This window comes from Echiichthys vipera (assembly GCF_963691815.1).
Source record: "Echiichthys vipera genome assembly, chromosome: 18".
NCBI lineage: Eukaryota > Metazoa > Chordata > Actinopteri > Perciformes > Trachinidae > Echiichthys > Echiichthys vipera.
This window is the reverse complement of record NC_139843.1, coordinates 11762198-11788274: the sequence shown is the minus strand read 5'-3', so window position 1 is coordinate 11788274 and position 26077 is coordinate 11762198. Positions and strand designations below refer to the sequence as shown.

The window sequence follows — 26077 nt, the reverse complement described above, 5'->3', positions numbered from 1 at the left end:
TGACTGTGAGGAGTACAGGCTACCTGGCAGGGAAGATTAAAGCTGTTACAAAAAAATATGACCTCAACATTTTCACAGCCCACACATGACTCATCCGCACACACTTTGAAATCTGAAGAACCTGTGTTTATTTTCTACAGAGGTTACCGTGAACCTGAGCACATATGAACTAAAAACAATATTATGGCACTATGACTTAACACTCTTCTACTTAAGCTACGGGGGAGCCTCTCTGCGTTTAGTCAGGTGCACACACCTCTGTGGTGCAGGGAAACAAGCACCATCTTTACAAGGTGTAGTGTGTCTGAAGCCAGTGCCCTCTGCATTCTTGGTCTAAATGTTCTTAAAACAACAGGGAGGAGCAGATTCAGTGGATTCAACTTTCTTTGGAAATTCCCAGACGAAACAGTTAGAGGGGGTTGCAGGGTTTAGACGAGATTAGATGAAAATACCAAAATAAACGGGGGGTCTCTTTTCAGGGGTCGGTGGTGCATTATGTGTCTGTGTATATGTGTGTGCAAACATGGGAAAGGCCCCGGAATCAAAGAGGGTCCAGTGCTAATTTGGAGTTGAGTCAGTGATCTTTGTCCTCTGATTCACAGCTGAGGAATGCTCTTTTTGCTCCAATCAGCAGCAGAGGAGAGAAGCCCACTCCACGGTTGCACCTTTGACTCAGAAATGTAGTCTTGTAAAGTTCAAGTGTGTCTGACCCACTCACAAACTATTAGCGGCCTTGTTCCACACTTACACACACATACCTCTCACACACACACACCCACACGGGCAAGCATGATTACCTGAGAATCATTCGAATCTGAACGTTCAAGACCTGAAACCACCCGTACAGCCAGAGGCTACCAAAGGTCTGCTGCACAACAGGAATTCCCCTGCTGCATTATGAAGACTTTTGCTGTGGACAGACAGACAAAGAAAGACCACCCTTGTATTCAATTCATGCTGAGCCATCACGCCTGACTCACATTCACACTTTCACCATTCGCTCAAGGCTATACGATAAAGTTTAGAAACACTGTGACATCACCCGTTGACTGACCCGTGAAGTTTGAACGGAGATTCAGCACAGCTTCAAGGCTAAGAACTGAATAATTACTGTACATTTTTGCTGCGCTAGAAGAGGGTGAAAAGATTTGTTTGACTGCAAATTTTCTTTTGCATTTGTGCATGACAACTTAAACAAAATATTGATCCAGGAAGTTAATTCTTGGCTTTGGAAAAAGCCCAGCTGTATTGAATGGTATCAGCCTTTGTTACAATAAATGGAGACACAAACGCTAGACAGTTGTTCAGAATGAAAACTAGCTCTTCCACCATTTTAAGGCAGTATACCATACTTAAGATACACCTGTGGAGTGTTACATTTAGCTGAAACACTTACACTTAAAGTGCATTCAACAAAATCCCTGCTGAATGGAGGTCTATTATTGCTCTCTCTAGTTATCTTACAGTGCCACTGATTTAGATTACGTGAACTAAGTAAGCTTCCATTATCGGCTTCACTGGCTACCAATTAAGTCTCAAATTGACTTAATATTGAATATTATGATTACTAAAGCCACAGGGTTGTACAGTATAAGACTACTGATGAATGGTTTCTGTTTGTTGTAGGACAAACAGAAACCTCTCTTAAATCTTTTGTCCCTGGTTCTGAATAACAGTCAGCACTTTGTATTATTGTTATTATCATTATTATTATTGCCTTTTGTTAAATGCACAAAGGTAATGAAGGCTACATGGTATGGCTCATTTAATATATCAAGTATATTATAGTGATATATTACATTGCAATGGCAGGTTTTAAAGGTCCCATGTTATAAAAGGTGAGATTCCCATGTCTTTTCTTTTTGATTTTGTTTGTAAGGCAGGTCAAGGTGCTGTATAAATACTGTGAAGGTATCAAAATGCTCAATCCATAGAGAAATGCCTTCAAAAGAGCCATCTAGAGGTTTGTGATGTCACAACTATACTATAAATAGGTATAGAGTGCTGCTACAGTGCTGTTAAAGTCAGCTACAATGACGGCACAGAGATGCCGAGAGCGAAGACGTGGAACACTCGAAAACACTGACCAATCAGAGCAGACGGGGCTTTTTTGGGAGCAGGGTCTTAAAGAGACAGGTGCTAAAACGGAGTGTTTCAGACAGAGGCTGAATACAGGTACATTCAGACAGACAGCATGAGAAAAACAATGTGTTTTTTGAACATTAAAGCATGTAAACATGTTGTAGTAGGAACCCAAAATATAAATACGAATCTGAAAAAAATAGCAGAATATAGGACCTTTAATGTAAAAAACTCATACATGGTATGATCAATCACATCACATGAAGGGGACCCTGGCTTCTCCATCATGTCTGTGCATCATTAACCAGCATCAGATGACATCACAAGACTACCACCTGCCTTCATGTTTAGCTTTGGTTTATCTTGGGTGTGACTGGTGCAATAGTAACTAACCGTGACTCGAGTGAGTTTTCTTTTGCTACTCATCCACATAATCGCCTCGATCGCGCCTGCGCCCTTTAGCCTACGTTTCAAAATAAAACCTTCAGCCAAGTGGATGCTTTATTACGCAAAGCACTCGCATGCACGTCGTGCGTTTCAATCTTCTTCTGCATCATGTTGCGTTACTCTGCGTGACATTCCTCTCATGCCTCCGCCCGGTTACAGTTCTCCCACAGAGGTGCGTGGTTATTCGAGAAGGAAACTTCACTTTTATGTTGCGCAAAAGTAAAGCACGGTATTTGTTGCCCCAGTGTTTTTAAGCAATCTGCATCTTGGTAATAGCGTCATGTCGATAGCCTATACCATGTCAGATCAGAGTTCTGCTCTCAGACACCATTTTATTCTGTTTCTGATCTGGCAACTTGTAGATTTACTGTGTTATGGCTGACTTTTTTTTTTAATGCAAAATGAACCCACACCTCTGACAGGAGTCAAGCACTTCTTCTGTCTCATCGGGCAAAGATCTTATGTGTTTATTTGAGAACCAAGATTTGGGGTTTTATAGCAGGACACAAACCAAATCTAACCCTTATTAGATGATCACAAAAGTAGAATGACGCCCACGATCCTCTTACTGTGACAACGTCTTCCTGAAATGTGAAACTCTTTTTTCCCCTTCCCTTTATTATGGGACACATGGTAGCCCCTGAGTGACACCTGGAGGTCCCGATACTTCGCAGGAGAAACGGAGCCGCAGTGTGGATGCTGCGTTACGGGAGGAGGTGCGGCAAAACAAGATTAGGAAGACGAGGAGAGCGCTGTTGTTCCGTCAAGTCTCAGTGTGTCTAAACCCAGTCAGTCAGTCAGTAAGTCAGTCAGTCAGCGTGTATTGTTGAAAAACGGGAGCGTCAGGCTGCATTCCGCTGGATTTCGCCGTCCCATCACTCAGAAACTTATCTGCAAACTTTTTGGGGGATTGTTTTGATTTTATGAGAGGAGAACAGCGAGAGATAAGAAGCTGAAACAGCGAGGGAATGGAGAAGCACAAAGGTAAGAGGAGGATTACAAAAGAAAAACAACTTTGTGTCTATAACATGAGCTGCTGACTTCTCTGTCTCCATGTCATCGCTGACAATGCATCTTTATGCTGCTTCACAACTCTTTGGCAACACTTTATGGTGATTTGTTTTTAGACAAATACACCAAAATATGACATTTTGTCATTTACATGTTGCCAGAACCAGCGAGAAAGACACTTAATGTGATGTTTTGGCTATTTATTTATTTATTTATTAAAAGTTTGGGTTGCCACCATGTAAATATAAAAGCATCTACATCTTATGACATGTTGCTTGCAGTTGTGGTTGGTCAATGCTGTAAGGACACACTGTTTCACGCATTGGCTTGGGTATCGGTCACCTGCCACCAATACTGATGATTAAAATTCCTCAGTCTTGTCAATCCAGTAAGCTGCCTTTGGGCCATGAGTCCTCAGAGTCAGAGTTGAATGCACCCTGTGTCACCAAGAATATGATGATGAGTGGCTTATCCCTGACCGCCTCGCCATCCAAGTGGGCTCTATAAAATAGTTTACACTGTGGCGGCTGATGAATTCCCATAGCAGCAACATTGTTCTCACAGCATTCCTCACATTCCTGTGGCTATTTGTCCATGAGGGATGAGCAAGGCCATTTAATACTTCCTGATTGACATAAACAAAGAGTTAGAAAGTAGTAATGATTAGCCATGCAGTGCACCTCGCCTCCTTGCTGTCATAAACATCTAAAGCAAACAACACAGAGGTTAGAGGGGATGTTCATCTTTGGACCTGGAGAAACATGACATGCGGACCGTAAACCCACTATGCATCACTGGTCTGGGTGAGGCAACTGGTTGAAGAGGCTTGTTGGACTGAAAACAATGAGAGACAAGTTGAACAGGATTCGGATCACCGCATTTTGAAATTGTGCAGCATTCAAACTCTGAAGCTGACGAGAAGACCCAGTCTTTTTACTCCCACACTCCTAATTCAACTGTTCATCACTTGTAGAGCTGACTCAATAAGTGGATAAATTGATCAGATGGTTGACAAGAAATTAATCTGCTTGTTTGAGTCATTTTAAGCAAAAAAAAAAAGCCAAATGAGAAGATGTGCAGCTGTTTTTTATTATTGTAAATTTGAATACCTTTGTGTCTGGGGAATCGTGATCGGCACGCTCCATTATTTTCTTAATTTTTAGATTAAAGGGGAAAAAGGCCAACTTTCAGGATCATATTTTAGGTTTTTACTTGCACATTTTCATAAAACACATTATCTTTCTCATCCTGTCTGTCTGAATATACCTGTATCCACCCATAGTCTGAAATGTTCCGTTTTAGCACCCGTCTCTAAAAAAAGTACAGTCTGATTGGTCAGAGTTCTTCTGTGTCCGTGCTCTCTGCGTCTCTGCCCCGTCATTGCAGCCGGTGTGACATCACAACTGTACAGAAGTCCAGTTTATGCATGTGTGCTTTTCTCTTTGGATTGAGCTTGAGGATTGAGATACTTACACATCATTTATATACACTTAAATGTACACCTTTACCTGTTTGATAATCAAAAAAAAAGACATGGAAATCAAATTTTTTACATTATAGGACCTTTAAACTATTATAATAATGAAAGGTTGCAGCCCTAATCACTTGCGATATTTCAGCATACGTGAATTGGGACGAAATGTAGGGGAGTGATGTAACATTCAGTAATGTCATGTTTCAGACTTTTTTAGACTGCATTGATTGTCCACCAGGTGAGCTACATTGTTCACTTGACTGTACCTCAAACACTTTTGTTTGTTGGAACAAAAACAAGTAGGAAGACACATCCTATACAGCATGATGCTGTATTTTGATTCTTAAAGTGGTCATAAAACATTTTTCAGGGCATGTAGGGGGGAGAGTAATGAGTAATGAGGATGTAAACTTTGTAAAGGGAGAGCTGAGGGCAGGCGGATGGATGCGGCAGCATTAGCACCAGGACACTGAATTAGATACTAAGACACAGGCAGCCAGTGGAGGAGGAGGTGCAGTGAAGGGGAATTTTGGAAAATTCACCAAGGCCAATGACAAGGCAAGGCATTGTTTAGTATCTTGGATATGCTCAGTGTTTCTCAAACCTGACTCATGCAGGTTTCATTTCAGAGCAACATCTTTAAGCAGCTCATGTCACTGATTCTCACACCTTCTGCCAGAGCTGAGGATCAAATTAGAAAAACCAACTGGAGCTGTGTTTGGTTTCAACGACCTTTGGGCTGTGATGGGACATGTTTGAGAATCATTGTTACAGTAGAGGACGTACGTCAGCAGAAAAGAGATGAGCATATTTGTTTTTGCAGTTATTGGCTCATTGGTCACCATTTTTTAAATGATATAGCCTGTTAAAGAAACATTACCTAAAGAAAATACAAGTGTATAGAAATAATTGAAAGTATAATTGTCCTTACTATCCTCATATAGGGAATGGAAATGTTTGTTTATTATTTTGTAATATTTTTGAAAGATCCTCACCAGTATTTATTATCTTTGTTTCCTTGTCAGTCAGTGCTTTCCACCTCATGCCCTTGCTTGTTTTGCTTTCCATGTTATTATGGATCCCATCAGTTTCTGGGTAAAGCATCTTGAGTGCACTGTGCTGACTGTACGTTCTTTGCAGCTGGGTTTCACCCAGAAAAGCAGCGATGGGGTCTGTGATCATGGTCCCTTTGCTGCCGCTGTGGCAGGAAGGTTTGGATTCAGAAAGCTTCTTGAACAAAATACAGTTCAAATGCAGCTTTCAACCATCAGCAGCACTGCTTTTATGGTTTATGGTTTTGAACCATAAAATGTTTGTGTACACTGTATTACTTGATGTAGTGTCAAAAACCACTTGTAGCAAGAGTTATTTCCACTTCTATTAACATGTGTATCCCAGTACTGGCAGCACTTTTAGAGCTGCTGTTTTAATAGCAGTCTGTGAACTACATGTCTATGAAAATGACTCTCAGTCAAGATAAATTTTGCAGTTTCAGTGATATCTGTAGAAAATTTGAGTTTCAAAAGTGTTTTTCGGTGTGACAATGTGACAGAGTCAGTGGGTTTAGTGGGTTTGACCTTCTATAAACTCAGCAGAGGCAGGCTGTAGGCCATCAGGGGCTGGCATGGGGTCTCCTGCTTTGAGTGTGTGTGTGTGTGTGTGTGTGTGTGTGTGTGTGTGTGTGTGTGTGTGTGTGTGCGTGCGTGCATGCGTGCGTGCGTGCTTGCGTGTGTGCATGCGTGTGTGTGTGTGTGTCATGGGCTGTGCTTGCCAACGGGGAGTGAGTGGAGTGCGGGTAATTCAGGAAGCTGGACTGGGCTATAAAAATGATGAAAAGAAAGACGGTCTTCCTGATCCGTGGCAGTGCAGTGCTCCATGTGAGTTGGGCCCTTTTCGCCCTCTGGGTCTCGCTCCTGTTCATTTACAACACATCAAACGTGTCTTTGTTTATTGGATACAGGAGCTCTGGATCAGACCTGTATTGTGTGTTTTTTTCTCACCAGGTACTCTTTTGAAGGAGTTAGAACAGGAGCTTACTCTCTTGTAATCACACACATGTGCACACTCACTAGTTCCTACTCTCCCTGCAGCCCTCCTGTCCTGGCCATTTATCTGTGGAATAATAACTAAGCAGAGAAGCTTTAATGTGGGTGACTGAGGCGACATTGCTGGTTAGTTTTTATTTGTCAGCAGCTGTTTCTAGCATGACGCTTTCTTTCTTTCTTCATCAAGCCAAGACCGTGGAGCCTTATAAAGTTTCACTTTTTCTTAAACGTGAATCTGCATGGTATGTAAAATGCATGTACACCCCACACACTGCAGAGTATCTAGAAGGATGCCTTTGACTGGTAGTGGGATGGAGGAGAGATGAAGATTGAAGGAATGATGTAGGCAGGGTGGGGTGCTGCATTCAGAGGAAGAGGTGGAACCACACAGAGCCTCCTCTGCATCATGGCCCAGTGCTTTTTTAATCTCTGCGTGTGTTTGTGAGAAAAAACAATGGGAGAGAAAGAGTTATACAGTTGTGTGTTTTAGGAAAACTAGGCTAATTTTCAGGTTTATACTCTGGGTTCCTACTAGAACATGTTTACATGCTTTGATGTTCAAAAAAACATTATTACTCTGACGATAGCAGCACTTTAGAAGCACTTTCTACCTAGGTATAGTTGTGACATCACAACCGTACAGAAGTCCCCACAGCTTGTTTAAAGGCACAGTTTATGAAGACGGGTCGTGTGAATTTCTCTGTGGATTGAGAGTTTTGATACTTTCACAGTATTTATATCATTTATATAGCACCTCGGCCGCTTTTTAATTAAAAAAAAGACACAATCTCACTTTTGATAATATCGGACCTGTAATGCTATTTGAATATTAACTTGTTTAAGGTAAAACTGTCTTTAAACCTGCATTAATTGACGTCTTGGCCACTTGGGAGCACAAAAAGCTGAAGACTGCCCTATCAGCTTTATTAGATGATGATTTGCCTGGCAAATGTAATTCCAATATTCACTCTCCATATAGCTCTGTTTCCTGCTTTGCACCCATTTCCTTAGGGAAATATCTGACTCTTTTCTAAACGCTTTATGTTCACTCGCTAGTTGATAACGTTGTCTGTCTGCCATTGGCCATTGGCAAACTGCAATATTTCTCTGTGGGTTCGTCACCACTACACTATAGTCATTTGATCCATTGTTGATATAATAATATTAGACCAGCTTTAAGAGATGATATTTTAAACTTTCACTTTTCCTTTATTCCTCCATTTGACATCATTTAAGAGTAGTTATCAGCTTGTGTCCAACAGCTGTCCTAAAGATGTGTTTTTCCAGCATTATTAACATTCCAGTACATTAAAACTGTCATACAAACTGCCTTGCTTGTTTAATCTGTCATAATAATAACTGCTAACATTGTCAACATTTGTCATTAAACTAAGCCAGCAAAAGGCTACAGAAATACTATCATGAGTTAAAATCTGAATGATCCTTCAAACTTTATCTTCATTCTGCTCTTTGACTTTTCTCTATACAATCTCTGTCTTTCTCGCACTCACACACGCGCACACACACACACGCACACACACACACACACACACACACACACTTCATATCATCGACTAAGTCAAAATGTTGAACCTTCAGCTCAAGCACTGCATCCTAATCAAGATGAAGCTGCTCAAGTGCACCGGGGCACTTTCCTATACAAAAACAAAGATTTACTTGGATTTGAAGAGCCCATTAGCATGTTTAAGCTATACAACTGCCGGATTTCTCCAAGGGCCAAGCTGTAAACCTTGATATCACTGAGACAGCTCAGATCTAAAGACAGACTGGGAAAAAGAAAGGGTGATGGGAAAGATAAAGCGTGAGATGAATAAAGGTGAGAGTCAATAGTTGTAGTTGGGTCAGATGGAAGAGGAGAAAGAAAGTGGAACTAGGCTTTACAAGTGACTCCTTTACAGCTTTAGTATTTGTAAATGTACGACAGTTAACACTTCAATCTGAGGATGAATTGCTCCAGTGAACCTAGTGCTAGAGTTTTAACATTTGCTGCCCACAGATTTTTTCTAGTCTTTCTTGTTTCCAGTTTTTTAGCCATTCCCTTTCCTTTTCTTCATATGGCATTGGAGCTTCTGTTTAGTCATGTTGTCTTCTTTGTTCTAATCAAAATGACAAAACATGGTTAATAATTAATCGCGCCATAGTGGCATGCCTCAAGTATATTTTTGCCACTGTGAAAAAAGAAATAACAAACAAAAAACTAAAAACAGCTAAGACATAGGCTGTGATATAGTAGTTCATTATGAATTGCCATGACAAGACTGCAGGTTTCTCTTTCATTACTGTAAATATACAGCAACTGATTCCACTGACTTGTGTTGAATAAGACGTGTTGAGTAGTGCAACTGCAGCATTAAATCCAGTGGATTCTGCAGACTCTTTGGCCATGACCAAACCACTGGACAACCTCAACCTCCTCCTAAATCACATTTTTCCCACAGTGTAAAAAAACACTTCATGTCACTAGTAAATTAGCTCCTTTCTGACGTCAAGTGACTAAAGGACTGACAGATTTTATTTTTCATTCTTTATCTGACATTTTTACCATACCAAAGTTCTTCCTATGTATAATGTAAGAAAATTAGTTATTATTGATTCGTTAATTGCAACTCTTGAGTTTGTGTTTCCTCTCTGTCTATGCTGCTGGTTTCCATCCATAGTTAGTTTTATAACTAGAAGAAAAACATGCTATCATTGAGTTAAACCATGCTGTAATTCACTCAGGTTGGCTTAGGCGGATCCCATCCCAGTGGTTTAAAAACACAGAAACACACTAAAGCCTAAAGTTTTCCTTTCACACATGCAGCACACAACATGCACACATGCGTGGCTGTGCCTCAGTTTCTCCTCTTCCATCTGCAACTATTGACTCTCACCTTTATTCATCTCACAATTTATCTTTCCCATCACCCTTTTTCTTCCCAGTCTGTCTTTAGATCTGAGCTGTCTCAGTGATATCAAGGTTTACAGTTGTAGAGTGGGTCGTCCTCCATTCCTGAGATTGGCGGTTCGATCCCCAGCTCCCCCAGTCCACATGTCGAAGTGTCCTTGGGCAAGACGCTGAACCCCGAAATGCACCCCGCGCTGTGCATGGGTGTGTGAATGTGAATGTGGGTGAATGTGGTGTGAATGGTTAGATTAGATGGTATGTAGATGTCCACTTCCATCTGTGTGAATGTCTGTGTGAATGGGTGAATGTGACAAGTAGTGTGAAAGCGCCTTGAGTAGTCAAAAGACTAGAAAGCAGCTATATAAGTATCCATTTCAATTCCAATCCAAAGGAGATTGTCTGTCAGATGCGCTCTCGCTTACTAGAAATCCTCCGCTCTATGGGTAGAGTGTGCAGGAGACAGGACATGACACGGATTACGCTGCGGTCACATAGCTGTTTTTCACCCTGAGATGTTTATGTTCTTCTGATTTCGCACCAGGCGCATGAAAGAACTATCAGCACGCCCACTCACTCATTGTGAATTCTCTGCACAATGAGCATTTCTATTCCCACGTGGGCTCAATTTGCGTTCTCACATACTGCTCCTCTGGGTAATGTTTAGATATTTTCAGTTTTGCATTGCATTTGTGAAAGGGGCTTTAGACTTACTATTCGTACAGTAGACATTTATTGCATATCAATACATTTCTTTGTTTAAAAAAACATATATATAAATACTTCTTGCAACCAGAATGTAAACTGACAATATTGCGTGGTAATATCAGACAGTTTTCCTCCTGGCTAATATTCAGATGGTATGTAATGTATAACTGCAAATACAAGACAAGTTAAGACAAATCTTCGTCATCCTTCTTCGATTTATATTCTATGCGTCCTCCCTTTGATTCAGGGGTGAGAAATTAGGAATAAGGAATATTGCTGTGAATGATGCTGTTTTTCCTAAATGGCTGGTAAATGGAGAAGATGTTTTCTTATTTGCATCCACGAACACACCAATACCACCTTTATGTTATAACTCACTGGAAGATTAACTTAATGCTGTGAGAAAGGGACTCGTGCTTTAACTCATTATGTTTAATACCATCTTGACTCAATATATTTTATCACTTTTATTACTCTCTTATGTTATTTTGTTCACTACTTTCCAAAGTTCCTTCAGTGGTGCTATCAGACACAGGCGGCCCCTTCTCTGAAGTCATCAAGTTGACACCCGCTTTTTTTATTATTCAGGGTTTCTACGGCAATAACACCAAAACACAGCTTGGATTAATCCAGCCATGTCCACATAGGCCCTGCCCCACAGCTGAACCCAGCATACAGCGGGGAGACAGACCAATGCCTGACAATAGCGATCACCAATCAAATCAAATCAAAGTGTTTTAGCCTTTATTCGGCCGTTGCCATCAGCCAATTATTGGCGGCTCTCACTGGAGCAAGGCCAGGCTGGAATAAACCAATCATCCTTCTCCCAATAGTATTGCATTAAAACTGACCCAAATATCAATATCAGGTGTTTTCCCCTCCTGGAAGTTTGGTGTGTATCAGTCATATGATAAGAAACAAATCTGCTCTGCTTCTGTCAGTTTATTTCCTGTTTGCCAAAGCAGAAACAACTTGAATCTGTTAGTGTATAAACCAAACATGGCAATGTTGTGTTTAGTCCCTGGTTCCAATTCTCCTTCTTTACACCACTTCCCTTTTAGGTGGAGTCGTAGCTCTTCCATTGTCACAAGATGACACCATATAGGCTTGGTGCTATGTATCATTTGTTCTAACGTTGGTCTACTACATCTACCAAACATTGGTTTCATTTAATATGGAAGTATGTAAGTGTCTTATCTTATTCATGAGAATGTGTCTTCTTTATGTATGCATGGATTTGATTGATGAATTGTTGTTTAATTCAACTTTTAATGAAATCTGCTTACAAATAAGCGACAGACACGTACAGTTTACCAACTAAATAAACACAAATCCGAGCAATTGGGTCAATGTTGTACCCAGTATCCATGGGTACAAAACCGTACAACACAATGGATTGTTTGTCCTATTTCTTATATTACTGTTGGGTTATTTATTTATCTAGACTAAGATGTTTTTGTCATGAGCCATTATAATCTACTCTACATCTTTTATTTTAAACTAACACTAGTTGTTGCTTATTGTTAATAATATTTCTATCCTTTGGACGTCTCATGCACATTGTTTGTTGATCTTGCAGTAAATTTGTGACAGTTTTATGGTAAAATCTTGAGCTTGTTGTGTCTGACACTGGGTCTAGTAGAAAAATAATATTGCTGAGCATGTTTGCAAATCTAAATTACAATCAAAGCACAATTGCCTAAACCAGCTGTCTTCTCTGTAGAGGATACTGGGGCAGCTGCTCAACCGAGGTGCCAAACAGATGAACTCATGTACTCAACTGCCAGTTATTCTCTATCATGAGTAATGGTGATATAGCTGTGTTGTAAACAAGTTTTATGAGTTTAGAAAATGCTTGCTAAGGAAAGAGAAAGATGGTTTTGGGGTTAGCTAAGCCAGTGGAGTCTGATTTAATGTCCTTCCATTATTTAATCTTGTTAAACAAGTAGGTGTTTGGTTTGTTGGTTGCCAGTACACAATCAGCATTGTTTGCAGATTAATATTAGGTAAGCCTTCCGATAGCGAGACATATATAACATCATTTTGGATTTGCTAAATCTGGATATGAGAAAAACACTGTAAGAAAAATATGACTTTTTTTTTTACCATTGATCAAAGACATAAACATGCTCGAAAGCTGCACAAATATTACATCAGTGAAAAACCGAATATTTCCTGGAGCATGAATGGGTAGGAGTTGCTTTGAAAGGAAGCCAGATGGAGGGAGATGATTTAAAGATGAAGCATGAAAATTTAAACAGTTGGATTTCAGAAATGAGAAAGTACCAGTCACACATTAAAAAAAATAAACTGATAATAAAGGATGTTCTTGCTATTTAAAGAGCTTGGATGACGAGTTAAGGGTTTAGAACATGCTTCTGATGTAACATTGTCATTGTGATGTCCCAAGTCACCAGTTCAAAACTAAACTGTGCACAAGAGAAATCTCTGACTCCTGTTAGGGCTGAAGCATGATTCCATTCACTCAACTTATTATCACTGACTAAAAACTTCTTGCTGTCATGGAACATACTACAGTTGGAGGGAAACCTGATAAAATTCTTGTCAGATTATGTAAAAGTACATCAGCATCCCCATTTTAACCGTGAAGCAGTCTGATCGAAATGAGAGGCCATGCCTGTCTCGTTAATTTATTAAAATGAAATGCTTACACTCGTCTCTGGGAAGATGTGGCCCGGCCGCCAGTGTTCATGCAGGACCTCAAGCCTCTCAGGAGAAGAAATGCTGTCAGGATCCTGAAAAACCCGCTTGTTCACCAAATTTGTTACATTTAACAAGGAGAAATTTGATTGAAAAGCTCTCATTCAGAAATGATTTGAATGGTTACCTATTTTTTGTCTTGCTCCCTGGTTTTAGAGCTTATTTCAGTTCGTTTTTATTTTCGTATATAGTGCCTTGTTGTCATTTTCCTTCTCACAGGACAGACAGGAGGTTAGCAGCTGTGCTTGAAGACTGTTAAAGATTAAGAAAGTAGTTTGTAGTCCAGCTTCACAGATAGACAAAGACATTCTTAGATTCTGTTGGTTATTTTTAGAGGGTCTAACCCAAAAAAAAAAAAGCCAGATCGAAGGAATGAGCTTTGTTTCTATTGACCACATCCGGGGTCAGACAAGGTAAACAGATGGAGAAGAGCACTGATAAAAGACTTACTTACAACTAATATTGCAGGAAGCATTGTTTATTTATAATCTCTAATCAGATTTTTTTGCCCATGCATTATTTTAATATCATGGTGGATTCCACTAAAATCGCAGCCACTGTTTTACATTAAAAAAAAGCAAAAGTCTAATATGAGTTGTCTAGTTTTGAACAATTTCCCAGGTTAAGCTCAGCCTTCCTGTTCAGTTCAGTTCATACTTCCATAAAATCATACCATCTTAACCTAATTAGTCATTACACACCTTACTGATCTGCCAATTTATCAGAGCACTAACACAACATGAGTATCTTAAGTGTGAGAGAACTCAAACAAAAACCAGGAAGTACAACTTCGGGCAAGAGGAAGAGAAACTGCGTGATGTACGTGTTTGAAAGCCTCAAATCAACGGATGACTGACACAAGCTTTATGCTATTAAGTATTCCCTTTATTTTATATCGACCTGCTCTTTCACTGTGGTCTAATTGCATCACAAAAATATATTTCTTTAGTTGAAAACACTGAAGCGGTCTGGCTGGCTGATGGTCTCTCAGATTCCTTTTGGCCGTTCTACAGAAGTGAATTGTTTATGCTGTGGAGGCTGCGGTCACTCGCTGGATGTGCAGTGGGCGTCTGGCCAACCCGTAGCCCTCAGAGACAGCCTGCTACAGACCTCCCTGTCCTGTCAGCTGACTCCGTTTCCCAGGGTCCCCCGATCCAAAAGGCCATCAGAGTCAGTCTCTGCAAACACACAAGGAGGAGAAGCCGGAAAAATGTTTAGATTCATACTGAGCAGCCAAACTTCAGCAGCTAAACAACTACTGGAAATGTAATGAAAGGTTTTAATCATTATAGTAGCATTTATGTTAAATTACTTTACATCCCCTATGTGTGTGTCCAGACCAGCGATGTTTTCCATGGTCCTTCTACCACGGGGCCTCTCAGCAGACGTTGACTCAGCTTGAGCAGGAGTCATTAAAAACAACCCAGCTTGCTGTTGCTCTGGGAAAGCCTCTCGTCATCTCCGAAAGGCAAAGCTTACCGGGGTCTGACACCTGATTTTGCAGAAATTTCCCCTCCCTTTGCAGAGGTTCTTTGATGTGTTGAGTGTAGGAAAGAGGGGAGAGGGCATGAATGTACTCCCCCGCAGCCTTGTTAGCAATCAGTTTGAGCCGGAAGAGCCTCTAAAACAGATTAGCTGACAGTTTTAAAAGAGTTCAGACAGAGAGGCGTTTACTCTATAAGTTAGATTAGTGTTTGTTTTTATTTTATGTAGAGTAGAGTTAAATTCACGAGTGTGACGTTTTTGGCATGGAAATGTTTTTTTGTTGTTGTTTTTTTGTTTAATTTCAGTTATAGCAGCTTGAAGAAAGCTATGCTAGATGTTACCACCCGTTTCCAGTCTTTATGCTAAGCTAAGCTATTCACCTCCTTATTCAAGGCACAGACATGAGAGTTTTATCCTTCTTCTCACCAAACTCTCAGCAAGTGAACATGTGTATTTTCCAACATGCCAAACTATTAAAATGAAGAAACTAGTAAAATGTTGACAAATTAAGGGATTCATAAATATCTTATAGCCTACACTGCTGATTGACTTCAACTCTTTTGATGCTAAATGAGGATAGTAGTGTACTGCAACAGTTCATATATTTACATTATTTTAATATTTTCCCTAAATTGTATGTAGGCTCCTCATGGCTGTCATTTCCGTCTGTTTTTAACATTAGACAGGTCTAAGCAATGCTAAAGCTGATTATAGACTGGCACATCTAAAAAAGAAATGTATCTTTTTTGTGAACATCAAAAGGTAATGGCGTACATTGTGTGTGATTTCATACATTCCAGTATCTAAGAACAGTATGACGCCCCCTCTGATATTAGCCCAACCTTTCCCTTTAATAAAGTCTCTCTTCTTTATCCCTCTTCTGTCTGGGTCTTTTGGTGAAGTGCTCACACTGAGGCCCACTGTAGCAAGGGGTCTATTCATGAGGCCAAGAGACAGTGAAGGGAAGCACAAAGAGCTCCCCACACAGTGGAGAGGGCTGTGAGCTCAGCGCTGACCCCTGAAGGATGTGTGTGGGCTGCACCCAGACACGGAGGCCCCGCCAACTTCGGGCCCAGGCTCCTCCCTCTTCTGGACTTGACCTTTCACTGCAACTCCCAAAACAACCTCAAACAGACTGTCTATAGCAACTGGATGAGAATAATAATGACTGAATGACACAAAGTCTAAATGGTCAAAGTGATCAACTCAGACAGCTAAAAACCTCTTTAGAGTCTCTCCCATGTTAAATGTTGGCATATAGCACGCAGCTTGAGGCACAAAAGCCAAGCAGCGAGAATGAAATAGCTGGCAAACTTGCAGTTGAATTCAGTGTTAAAAGACAAGTCATTGAGTTTAACTTCCTGTTCTCAGCCATAAATTAAAGTTTAATATTCTGAATATTTCTGCCTGGAAACTTCTCAGTCTTTATATTGCTCGTAGCTCTTCTCTTTCTTGCTGATGGGAACTGTCACAGATCTGGTCTAAAGCCATTGTTTTAACACTGACGCGTAACACTCTTTAGCATAAAGGAATTTTTATCTTAACTCTGAGATCCTCTTTTCTGTCTGTGTTTCCAGTGCTGGACCAGCTCCTGATGGAGCTCCACCGCTTCCTGCTCATACTGGACAAGGAGACCCTGAGTGGGAACGCCACCATCCAGAAGGGCTTGCTCTCTGACCTCCTCCAGTCCTACAGAGCCTCCAATGGTATGGAGGAAGAACTCCTGTCTGACTTTTCAAAGTACAGCGGATATATATACAGTAAAGCACTTACTTGCTCAGTTTTCTAAACATTTCAGTCAGAGAAGCATCTGAATCTAAAACTATGAGGAGTGCATAGGTTAATGCGCCCTTTTTCAATGGATATTTAAACTGGGCAGTGTAGATAAAAGCCAAACGCAAATACAATTCTTAAACTGCATGACCAAGTTCTAACTTTAAATATATTGAGGAACTGATTTTGTTGGATATTTTAGGGGATATTTGACATATTTTCTGCTGCATGCAACAAATAGGAAGTGAAAGGTAAGAAACAGACCTTAGATGTGATAATATACCTCATAACATAATAGTTGTTTAATGATAGTTACAGAAGAGGAAGAGAGAGTTGCTCTGTCTGGTTGTAACCATAGACTGTATATACAGATGGACGTACATAGTAGAAACGTAACTCTAATGCCTTTGGTTTCAAAATTACAACACGGCGGCGCATGCATCTATTTTGGCTTCACTTTTGTACAGTGTCAGGCCGTGGAGCTGCATTGTCCATCTATATATACAGTCTATGGTTGTTAGTATATTGCAAATATCACAAAATTAGAAATAACAGGTGAACTGAGAAAAGGTTTGTGACTTTTCCAAGAATGTTGTTTGTTTGTGTAAATCACAGTGTGCAAAAACACTTCCTTTTTTTATTTATTTCTTGACTGGAAAACCATCTTTCACTCTCCAGTGATAAAATCTCGTCTGCTCTGTGTTATGAGTCGACATTTCCCTCCCACGAAGTATTGGTAAGCTCTCTGATCCTCATGTCAGTTGTCAAATAACTATGTCCTCTCCTAGTTTTCTAATCAGTGGTTTCAATATCAACTCTATTTCCAACGAGAGCGTGGTCAGGTATTCTAAAACATTTCCTCAGTGTATTTATATTTCTTAATGGTGGGATATTTGTGATTATATGACAGTTACATTGTGGTGTAACCACAAATCTTTAAATGTTGACTGGTAGTTAGTCTTTATGCAAAGCACCTTATGTAACATGCGGTCATGCCCTGCGTTTCCCACAATTCAATTATCTTACAGTCAGCTATCAAGCAACCCACTCTGGTATTATGTTGCTATTATAAACTCTCAGTAACCACCATGTAATAATTATACTCTTATAGGCTTCTATTAACAAATACATTTGGGGTCTTTTATCCGATTTTGGTGGCTGAAAACCACACTGTGGTGTCTGAATTAAATAGTTGTGCCTGCATTTCTACTTCTCTTGCAAAATTAGCAGATTTACGGGTTGTTTTTTTTAATATTTTTGAATGTTTGCGGTTATTAGCTTTACGCTTACAAGCAACATATAATCAAAGCGTCGCTTGCTTCATCATAAAATGATGCATAGCCTGTTAACGTATCCTGTCAAACAGCTAAAGACAAGTTTGTTGTTCTTGCTCACTGGCTCTGACACTCAACATGAAAATGTGGCAACTGCTGGTGGTGCTGATGTGATTTATGGTGCCTGGAAGTCAGTTACGATGTGAACCAGTGCTTTGCTGAGTCTCGACCAAGCCCCAGCCCCTAGGTGTGTGATTAATTGGGGATAATAAATGACTGCAACTCCTTTAAAAACCGTATAGCTTTGTGTCATACAGAAAAAAATTGCATTCTTTGATCTTTAAAACAATATTCTGGTTATAGTGACCCAATTCGTTTTAATCCACTGCTATTTTTGAATTGAAAAATCCAACAGGAGTTTTGCTACCACCTCTGCCTTTCTCTGTCTCTTGCACACTGACACACATAACTGCTCTCCAACACATACACACCAGCAGACAGTCATGCTTTTCCATGTTCAGGTCCTGGACTCGACTCCCCGTACTTCCTCTCCTGGCTCCAAGCTGTATCATTTTTCCGAAGCTGCATTTATCCTCTAGGGACGCTCACTTCCTTTGAGCAGCAGCTTATAAATAGCATTTCAACTCTGTTCCCCGAAAATCTGTTTTCACTGTACAGGCAAAACATAGTTTCAATCTACTGTTGTTTGGTTTCACCTCCCGATATCTATTTCAAAGGAGAAAGCTTCTCCGGAGTATCACCCAAAGATAGAGTTTTGTTTGATTTCCTCTCAGGGTATAATCTGAGTCAGCTAAAATATTTGATTCAATGAAACGATCTTCCTCAAAACTACACCGCAGCTCCGAAACAAATTCCCATAACAGGTTACTGTAACCAGCTGGAGCCTGCTCCGCTGAAACCACAGGGTTTATTGTTTGAGAAAAGACATTCATTCAAACTGTTTATGTGGCAATGTTATGGCGACGTCTTCGCCAGCTTCTAATTGCTCCACCATGCTAAGACTGAAGTTAAACCAAACACAGTCCTTTTCTCACTAAGCTGACTTCAGCATTGTTGTATGACATGAGGTTTCATCATCTCCGCTCATTGCCTAAATGATACCATTGCTCACACTTGCTCGTAAATATTTATATTTGAGTGCAAAGTAGAGTCAAGTTCAGTCTCTAATGGCAGCCCTGATCATTTGTCCAGCAATGTTGAACTCCCGTCACTATCTCTGGCACTTCCTAATCACTGTGCTTTTATTGGTGTCACATGAAACCAGATTCGTATTTTCGGGCTATATTATTTTTTTATGCCTATAAAACTAAAAACTGATTGGATAAAAAGAAACTGTCGTCCTAATTCCTGTTTTTTTTAACATATATCACATGCACTATACATATCATTTTAAAGTCCCATATTATGCTCATTTTCAGGTTCATATTTGTATTTTGGGTTTCTACTAGAATATGTTAACATGTTTTAATGTAACGTAAAATCATGTTTGTCATACTGTCTGTCTGAATATACCTGTATTCACAATCTGTCTGAAAGGCTAAGTTTAATGGCTGTCCCTTTTGGCCCTTCTCACAAAATAGCCCTATCTGCTCTGATTGGTCTGCAGCGAATGACTGTAACAACACTGTAGAGGCACTTTCTACTGATGTATAGTATAGTTGTGACATCACAACGGTACTCTTTAAGACTGGCCTTAACAGATGGCCCAAGTTAAGAAGCTCCTTCATATATTTAGTTGTAGGATCTTCAAAACTTCAAAGATGGAAGTAACACAGTGCTTTATCTGTGCAGGCAAAGAGTTTTCTGACTAATGTCCAATGAATGCCAGCCACGGTGAAAGTGGGTGTCAATAATGGGCCCATCTGTCACACAATAGGGTACTTGTTTGGATCAAGTTCCCCCTTTTAATCTTGGACTTTTGACAAACATGATGGAAGTTTGTTTGGCACTAAGGTGGAGTCAGATTTTCCTATTGGTGCTACAAGAAATATGCATGCTCTTCTTATGATTCTATACAGTTAAGTTACTTTGTGTACAGTATGGAGAGGTCAGTCTTGAGGCAATTCACCATAGTGCAACTAACATCTTCAAACAAAGGAATTAAGTTAAGTGTCAGTTTCTATCTTAATCAATATTTTCTTTTATAGCATATGGCTATATCCTTGATAGATGATTAAAATTTAAATGTGACGTTACTGTGGACCGTAGCATTCATTTATCATCCAGTCACCTTCCGCATTTTATTACCATGATTAACAAATGTAGAGATTTTGCAGAATATTTGTAAGAACACTGTAACTGTTTCCAACAGATGCGAAATGTGTATGTTTCACTATGGTACATATTTGTCTGGTGTTTTGTCGAGTGGTATTCAAATCTAGTTTCTTCAGTTTAACACTTGGTTGGTGTTTGTGTTAAACACCCACATGCAGGTGTCAACTGTTAACCACTTTTTGCTGTCTGTGCAGGTGCTGATGAGGAGTATATCTACATGAACAAAGTCATTGCCACTGGGAAGGACAAAGGTGCGAGTTTCAAAGTTTCCTCTCAGAAGTGTGATACTGTTACTTGGTGTTATTTTGTCCCCTGAAAAGTAGCTGAAATATAATTTATAAAGAAAATGATTTTATTTGTCCTTGCAAAATAGGGATAATGCAACAATAATGCATTTTAGCCATGCTGGAGATGTGGCTTTATTGAGGGCACTGTCAGACAGGCAGCTTTAGCTGTATTTTGTGTTTGGTGCAATGTAGCAAATATTAGCCTGCTAACATGCCAGAATAAGATGGTGAACATGGTAAACACACCTGTTATATATCAGCATATTAGCATTCTCATAGTGATGCTGATGCATTTATTTTGGAGTATCTCCTGCCCCAGCCATAAATCAAAGACATTAATACATTTACGCAGCATTTTATGTTCATTTTAAGTTTAGGTGTAGGCCATATTTCCTCATCAGTCATCATAGGTCACAAACAGAATTACGCACAAATACAAAAATATTCAAATAGTTCTTTGGCAACATTTTTAGTTAGTTCAAGTAGGCTGTATTATACTTGAAATATCTTAGTACAGGTTTAAATTGACACTTTCTATGGTATCGTTAGGAATATCAATTTACTTTCTGCATTAATCCAGTTATAATAACTGAATCTCATTTCAAATTTAGCTGGATTGAGTTTTGGGTTATCTCTGTAAAGGCTGTTTGTTGTGAAATGTTATGTAACCTGGAACTGAACTTTGGTATTTTGAGGTTGTCCAAGTCGGCCAAACACCAGGGAAAGCTTATGTTATTGCATCTTATACTCTACTTGATATGATTCAAGTGAATAGCAGATATGAGAATAAACTGCCACAAGCAACACCCCCCTAAGCTCCCCACCATTTCCTGTCTGTTTCTTCGGAGCTCCTCACCATCTGAGACTGACCTGTTTTGTTTGGACAGAGTTAAAGAATGTGGTTTCAGAGAGCACTAGACTTAACACACATATTTTCAAGTGCGACGCTAGCAAAGCCGCAAGCTTTCTTTCACAGAGACTGAAGGCAAGAAAAAAGATTCTTTATCATTGATCATTGTGCTAAACTTAAACTCTGAAGTGCAAGAGAAAGACATTTTAGATTTAAATCTTACAGTAAAACATTATTAGTCAAAAAAGACAGTTAGGTACATAACTGTAAATCATGCTTAATGTCTTCAACAGGTCCAAGCCTTTTTTCTTTTTGCTATCTAATGCTTAAAGATGTTTACAGTGACTTACTTAGCTTTGCCGTGTTATTTTAATATTGATGCACATATCAGTGTTCAAGTAGCAACTGGGGGAAAGTTGAAAGGAGAGAGGATGTGGTACACAATGGCCTAGACAACAGAATTGGCAGGGATATACTCATCATCCCAACCTGGATGTCCAAGCTACAGTCTAAGCTACAGTAGGGTAGATTAATAGATAGATGTGGTTTCGATCTGCTCCTCTAACCCTTGGCAAGAAATTATTATTATTTTCATTATTATTTTTCCAACAACGTTCAAGGAGGTCACAACTTTAGCCATAAAGGTTGGGAACCAGGAAAATACATAAAGCCCATTAGATTGGAAAAGGGCAAATCCTCGGAGAACCATTCTTAAATCTCTTGTACAAAGTCTTCTTCAATTTACCCGATCTTGTACTGTGGTGTGTGTTTTGCATAATAGGGTTGTTGCTACCACACAAAGCTCCCCCCGATTTGGGTTATGTGGTCACTGTAATTTAACAATGAAGGGTTTGTGCTCACAGTGAGGGTTAGGGATACCAGGACCACTGATATGTATAGAAGACATCTGGACATCTGGAAATAGTGTTGAATAAAAAATGGGAAGAATTTTGATCCTCTAGTTTTGTGCACTCATTTCATGAAAGTTAATATAAATGTAAGATTTCTGTTATTCACTGACCTCCCTCTCTGTACTTTTATGACCTAGATGACAGATCAGATTCCCTGGTCAATGGAAAAGCAGCAAAATATGTCCCCGTACCACAGAAAAGCCTTCCCGACCTACCGCCTCCCAGAGCTGTAAGTGATTACCAGCTCGATTGCATCAGAGTGGATTAACATGTGAAATGATTTGTTTTTTCGAGCCACTGCCTCTGTGGTAAGATGATAATAGCATAATTGACCACAGTGGGACCTCTGAACTCAACAAAGTACATGGGAAAGTTCAGTGGATCATGATTTTCAACAGTATGCAAAAGGAGCCCAAAGACAAATTCCAATTTTAAATGTAATTGACAGTATTTTTGTATTCTGTTACAGTAAGAACATTACTATCACTAACCACTGTAGGTCAAGTACTATGGATTGATATCACATGTTACCATAAAATTCCATTTGTTTTTTACATACTAAAACAAATACAGCCTGTGCTCATGCAAGCCAAAAAACATTTCCCACAACCCTCAGAGTCACAAGCTTGAGGCTATGTGAAATCTATTCTCCCACAGAAACAGGTATTTAATCACTCATTGGGCAGAAAACCTGTGGAAGTGAGTATCCAAGAGTGTGTGAGAGAGCTGTGGTGTGTTTTATATCGTCTGGGAGGCCAGTGGCTCCTGAATTGGCCCAGTGTGACTTCAGGAAAAACGTAGAGAATAAGAGGTTTAGAACATCCCGTCAGTGCCTTTGAACTTTGCACACACACAGGCACAGTGGTCTCTCCTAATATAAACTACTGTAGCAGCTGTTGCTAATCAGAACAAATGTGTAGTGTCAGCACATATGCGTGTGCATGAAAGTGAAGGCATTGAAACGAAGAGCATTTGTGTCACAGAATCATTAAGTATGAGTGTGTTTTTTTTAATTCTTAGACCTCTATTCCAGTTTAGTAACCCTTAAAAACAAAACATTATTTCTGAGGTAATTTCACAGTTGTGGTAGAGCTTCCACAAATCCCTAAGATGTGTCTGGCAAAGACATTTCTTCTTCCTCCCCTTCTGCATCCAGCTGTGGTATAACTGGTCCTGTCTTGGGAAGCCTGAGTAAACACGTCCACAGTGAACCACTCTTTGGAAACCCCTTCATCTGCCTGCGGGGCTTCCATCCATCTCCAGTGATGGTGTATTCAAGAGTTAGCATGTGTTTCACTGTGAACACTGAGTCCCCCCTTATCATTGCAGAGAACAGCGCCCCCTTGCTGTTGATGTAGTGTCCTGACATGGCTGTCCACTGGCCTGTCGTGATGTTGTAGCAGTCCATTAGACAGCGTAGGAAGTCATCACTGGGCCCGTTGCGCATCACATATAAATTGTCTCTGTGGGCTACCATGCAGTGGCCATAGCTTTGACGTCTGATCATGGTGGTTGCAAGTTTCCACTCGTCTCTCACTGGTATGTATTCATAGATATCTGTGGTGTCTGGTGGTTTCCAGAAGCAGACAAACATCCTCCGTCTTGCAACGGCACAAGCTGCAGACGCTACAGGTCTTGGTGCGTGTTGTATAAATGTCCACTCTCCTTTCTCAGTGTCATAACTCTCTGCTGTGGAAACTGTCCGTTTTTGGAATTCACCGCCGATAGCGTAGAGTCGGCCCTCGTGCCCTAGTAGGGTGAAGTCATATCTTAGTTGCTTTGGACCTGGAAGAGCAGTCCAAACCCCTGACTCAGGGTTGTAGCAAAAACTGCAGTCCACTGTGTCCTTACCGTAACCGTAAACTCCCCCCACTATGTACAATCGATTGTCAAGCACTGCCACTCCAGCCATGGAGGTGCTACAAAGCGTTGGGAGGTTGGTGAGATGCTTCCAATCTCCCTCTTTCTCATCAAGGTAGCAAACAACCCTAAAGGAGTCCTGTAGCAGTTCCATTGAAGGAGAGTGTGTGCCTATGGCAATATAGGAAGCAGGAGACAATGATTGAGAATATTGTAGAAGGTCTTCAGGAAGCGTACACTCTGCTGCTTCCTTCAAAGCATCAAAAGCATCACAAAGGAATAGAGCAGCACTGTGAAAGAGTGCATGCACCCCAAAGATGGAGGCTGCTTGGTAAAGCAGAAGGCAGTTATCTGAGTCAATAATGTCGCAAAGATGCTGCGCCAAACATGCAATCTGCAGGAACGCAGCACACTCTACAGCTTCTACAAGCTCATCTGGGTCACTGATAGCGGGGGCTTCTCCCCTGCAGACGGCAAGGGCAATGAGGAAACCCCTTGCACACACTCCTCCTTTCAGGTAGAGCTCGTCCTGGTGACTCTCTGCCATCCCCGAGTGAAAGAGGGCGCAGAAGTAGTTGCTGTACTTCGCAAGCAAGGCCCGCTCCACAGTGAACAAGCTCTCATCCACCCTCACTCTTACCCAACCCGCCCGGTGCTCTTCGTCCTCCAGATCAAGGGTCGCATTCTCTGCATGAATATCCTGGTTGTATCCCAGGCCTTCGGGCACTTCCATAGTCTCTTAAACCTGGGTCAATTCACTTCCTAAAACAGGCTTTCAAGTGACAATTCAGCGTGTGACTCGAATGTCGTTTACCCATTTTCCCCCCAGAACTGGTCGGTAAATAAAGATTTGTGAGACTTCCATTGCGTCCTGTCTGCATGGTCTGAAAATAGAGTTGTACTATAGATAGCAGCTGTGCCACTTGCGAGCGTCAGGCAGGGAAAGGAAAACTGTTGACATGCACACTAAGCGGTAATGTGGCTGCCGGCAACTGGTGATTATCATAACCGCAATATAATTGGCTAGCGTAAGTATTTGCTGAATTATTCATGATTATGTCATCATTGCCGGCGTTGCTCTTTTTGCCCCAGTTTTGTTTAACATGACTATTTCAATTTTATAAATGTTTTTTTTCTTTAGTTATAGTAATGGGGGTGGGGGAACCAAAATAGAAGTGGTTAGAGGAAGTTAGAGTGTTCCCAAGAAGACAAAAATAATGTGAAACTAAACTACAGTTTGTGCAAAATCTGTGTCATGTGAATTTTCTCTGCTTCCCCAGCTGGACTCTATTTTACATTTTCATTCATGCCTCACATATTATTAGATTGTTTCTAACCAAAAATATACTATGTTACAAGTGGTGGAGAGATAGAAAAGGCCCAGAGGGTTCTCCGGTATCTGGCTTTCTAAAGCTGATTATTTTTATCGTTACCTTCTCCTCTGCTCTCGAATTCTCAGTGTGTGTGTGTGTGTGTGTGTGTGTGTGTGTGTGTGTGTGTGTGTGTGTGTGTGTGTGTGTGTGTGTGTTTTCGCTGTGCCGGATTCTTGGCATGGGAACCAGGGATTTTCCATGTTCCTCTGACTGTTCGTTTTTTAGGCTCTTTTTCCCACTCTTTACTCAAAGCCCCTCCACCACACCCCTATTTCTCCTCCGCCGCCCCTCTCCTTGCTTTGTTATTTATGCCGTGACTCCTCGATCCTCTCCTTCTACCCGATGTTTCTGTGGTGAGGATGTGTGTGTAATGTATGTGCGTGTGTATGAAAAGTGAAAGGAACGGGGTAAAGTGACTATTAGCGTGATTGCAGAGGAGGAAAAAAAACACATTTACAGACACACACCTGGCATGTTCTTATTCCCTTCTTGGTTTAATATCAGTCCAGCTGCTCTGAGGAACGGCTCGCTGTACATGTACTTCTCTTTAGCCTTGACCTGGACAACAGATTTAGT

General features: G+C 40.5%; 2 protein-coding genes across 4 annotated transcripts in view; one reads left to right on the top strand and one right to left on the bottom strand.

Moving 5' to 3' along the window:
* Positions 1 to 3242: 3242 nt before the first annotated feature.
* Positions 3243 to 26077, top strand: part of afap1l2 (actin filament associated protein 1-like 2) — a 36535-nt gene continuing 13700 nt past the window's right edge. For 2 of the 3 annotated variants that reach the window (XM_083933230.1, XM_083933229.1), the window contains exons 1-4: positions 3243 to 3513; positions 16456 to 16584; positions 20415 to 20471; positions 22406 to 22497. In XM_083933230.1, the coding sequence (XP_083789356.1) occupies positions 3498 to 3513; positions 16456 to 16584; positions 20415 to 20471; positions 22406 to 22497 (294 nt within the window). In that variant the 5' untranslated portion in view covers positions 3243 to 3497. Of the gene's footprint in view, positions 3514 to 16455; positions 16585 to 20414; positions 20472 to 22405; positions 22498 to 25108; positions 25157 to 26077 lie in introns of those variants that run through there. The other variant, XM_083933231.1, reaches the window with a different exon arrangement.
* On the bottom strand, positions 23112 to 24926 carry LOC310961230 (kelch repeat and BTB domain-containing protein 13). The gene has a single exon (XM_083933232.1). The coding sequence runs from the start codon at positions 24859 to 24861 to the stop codon at positions 23374 to 23376; it is 1488 nt and encodes a 495-aa protein (XP_083789358.1). The 5' UTR covers positions 24862 to 24926; the 3' UTR covers positions 23112 to 23373.

What these genes read in the sequence shown, in the direction of transcription:
- LOC310961230 (XM_083933232.1), bottom strand. Translation starts at nt 24,861, where the DNA reads ATGGAAGTGCCCGAAGGCCTGGGATACAACCAGGATATTCATGCAGAG.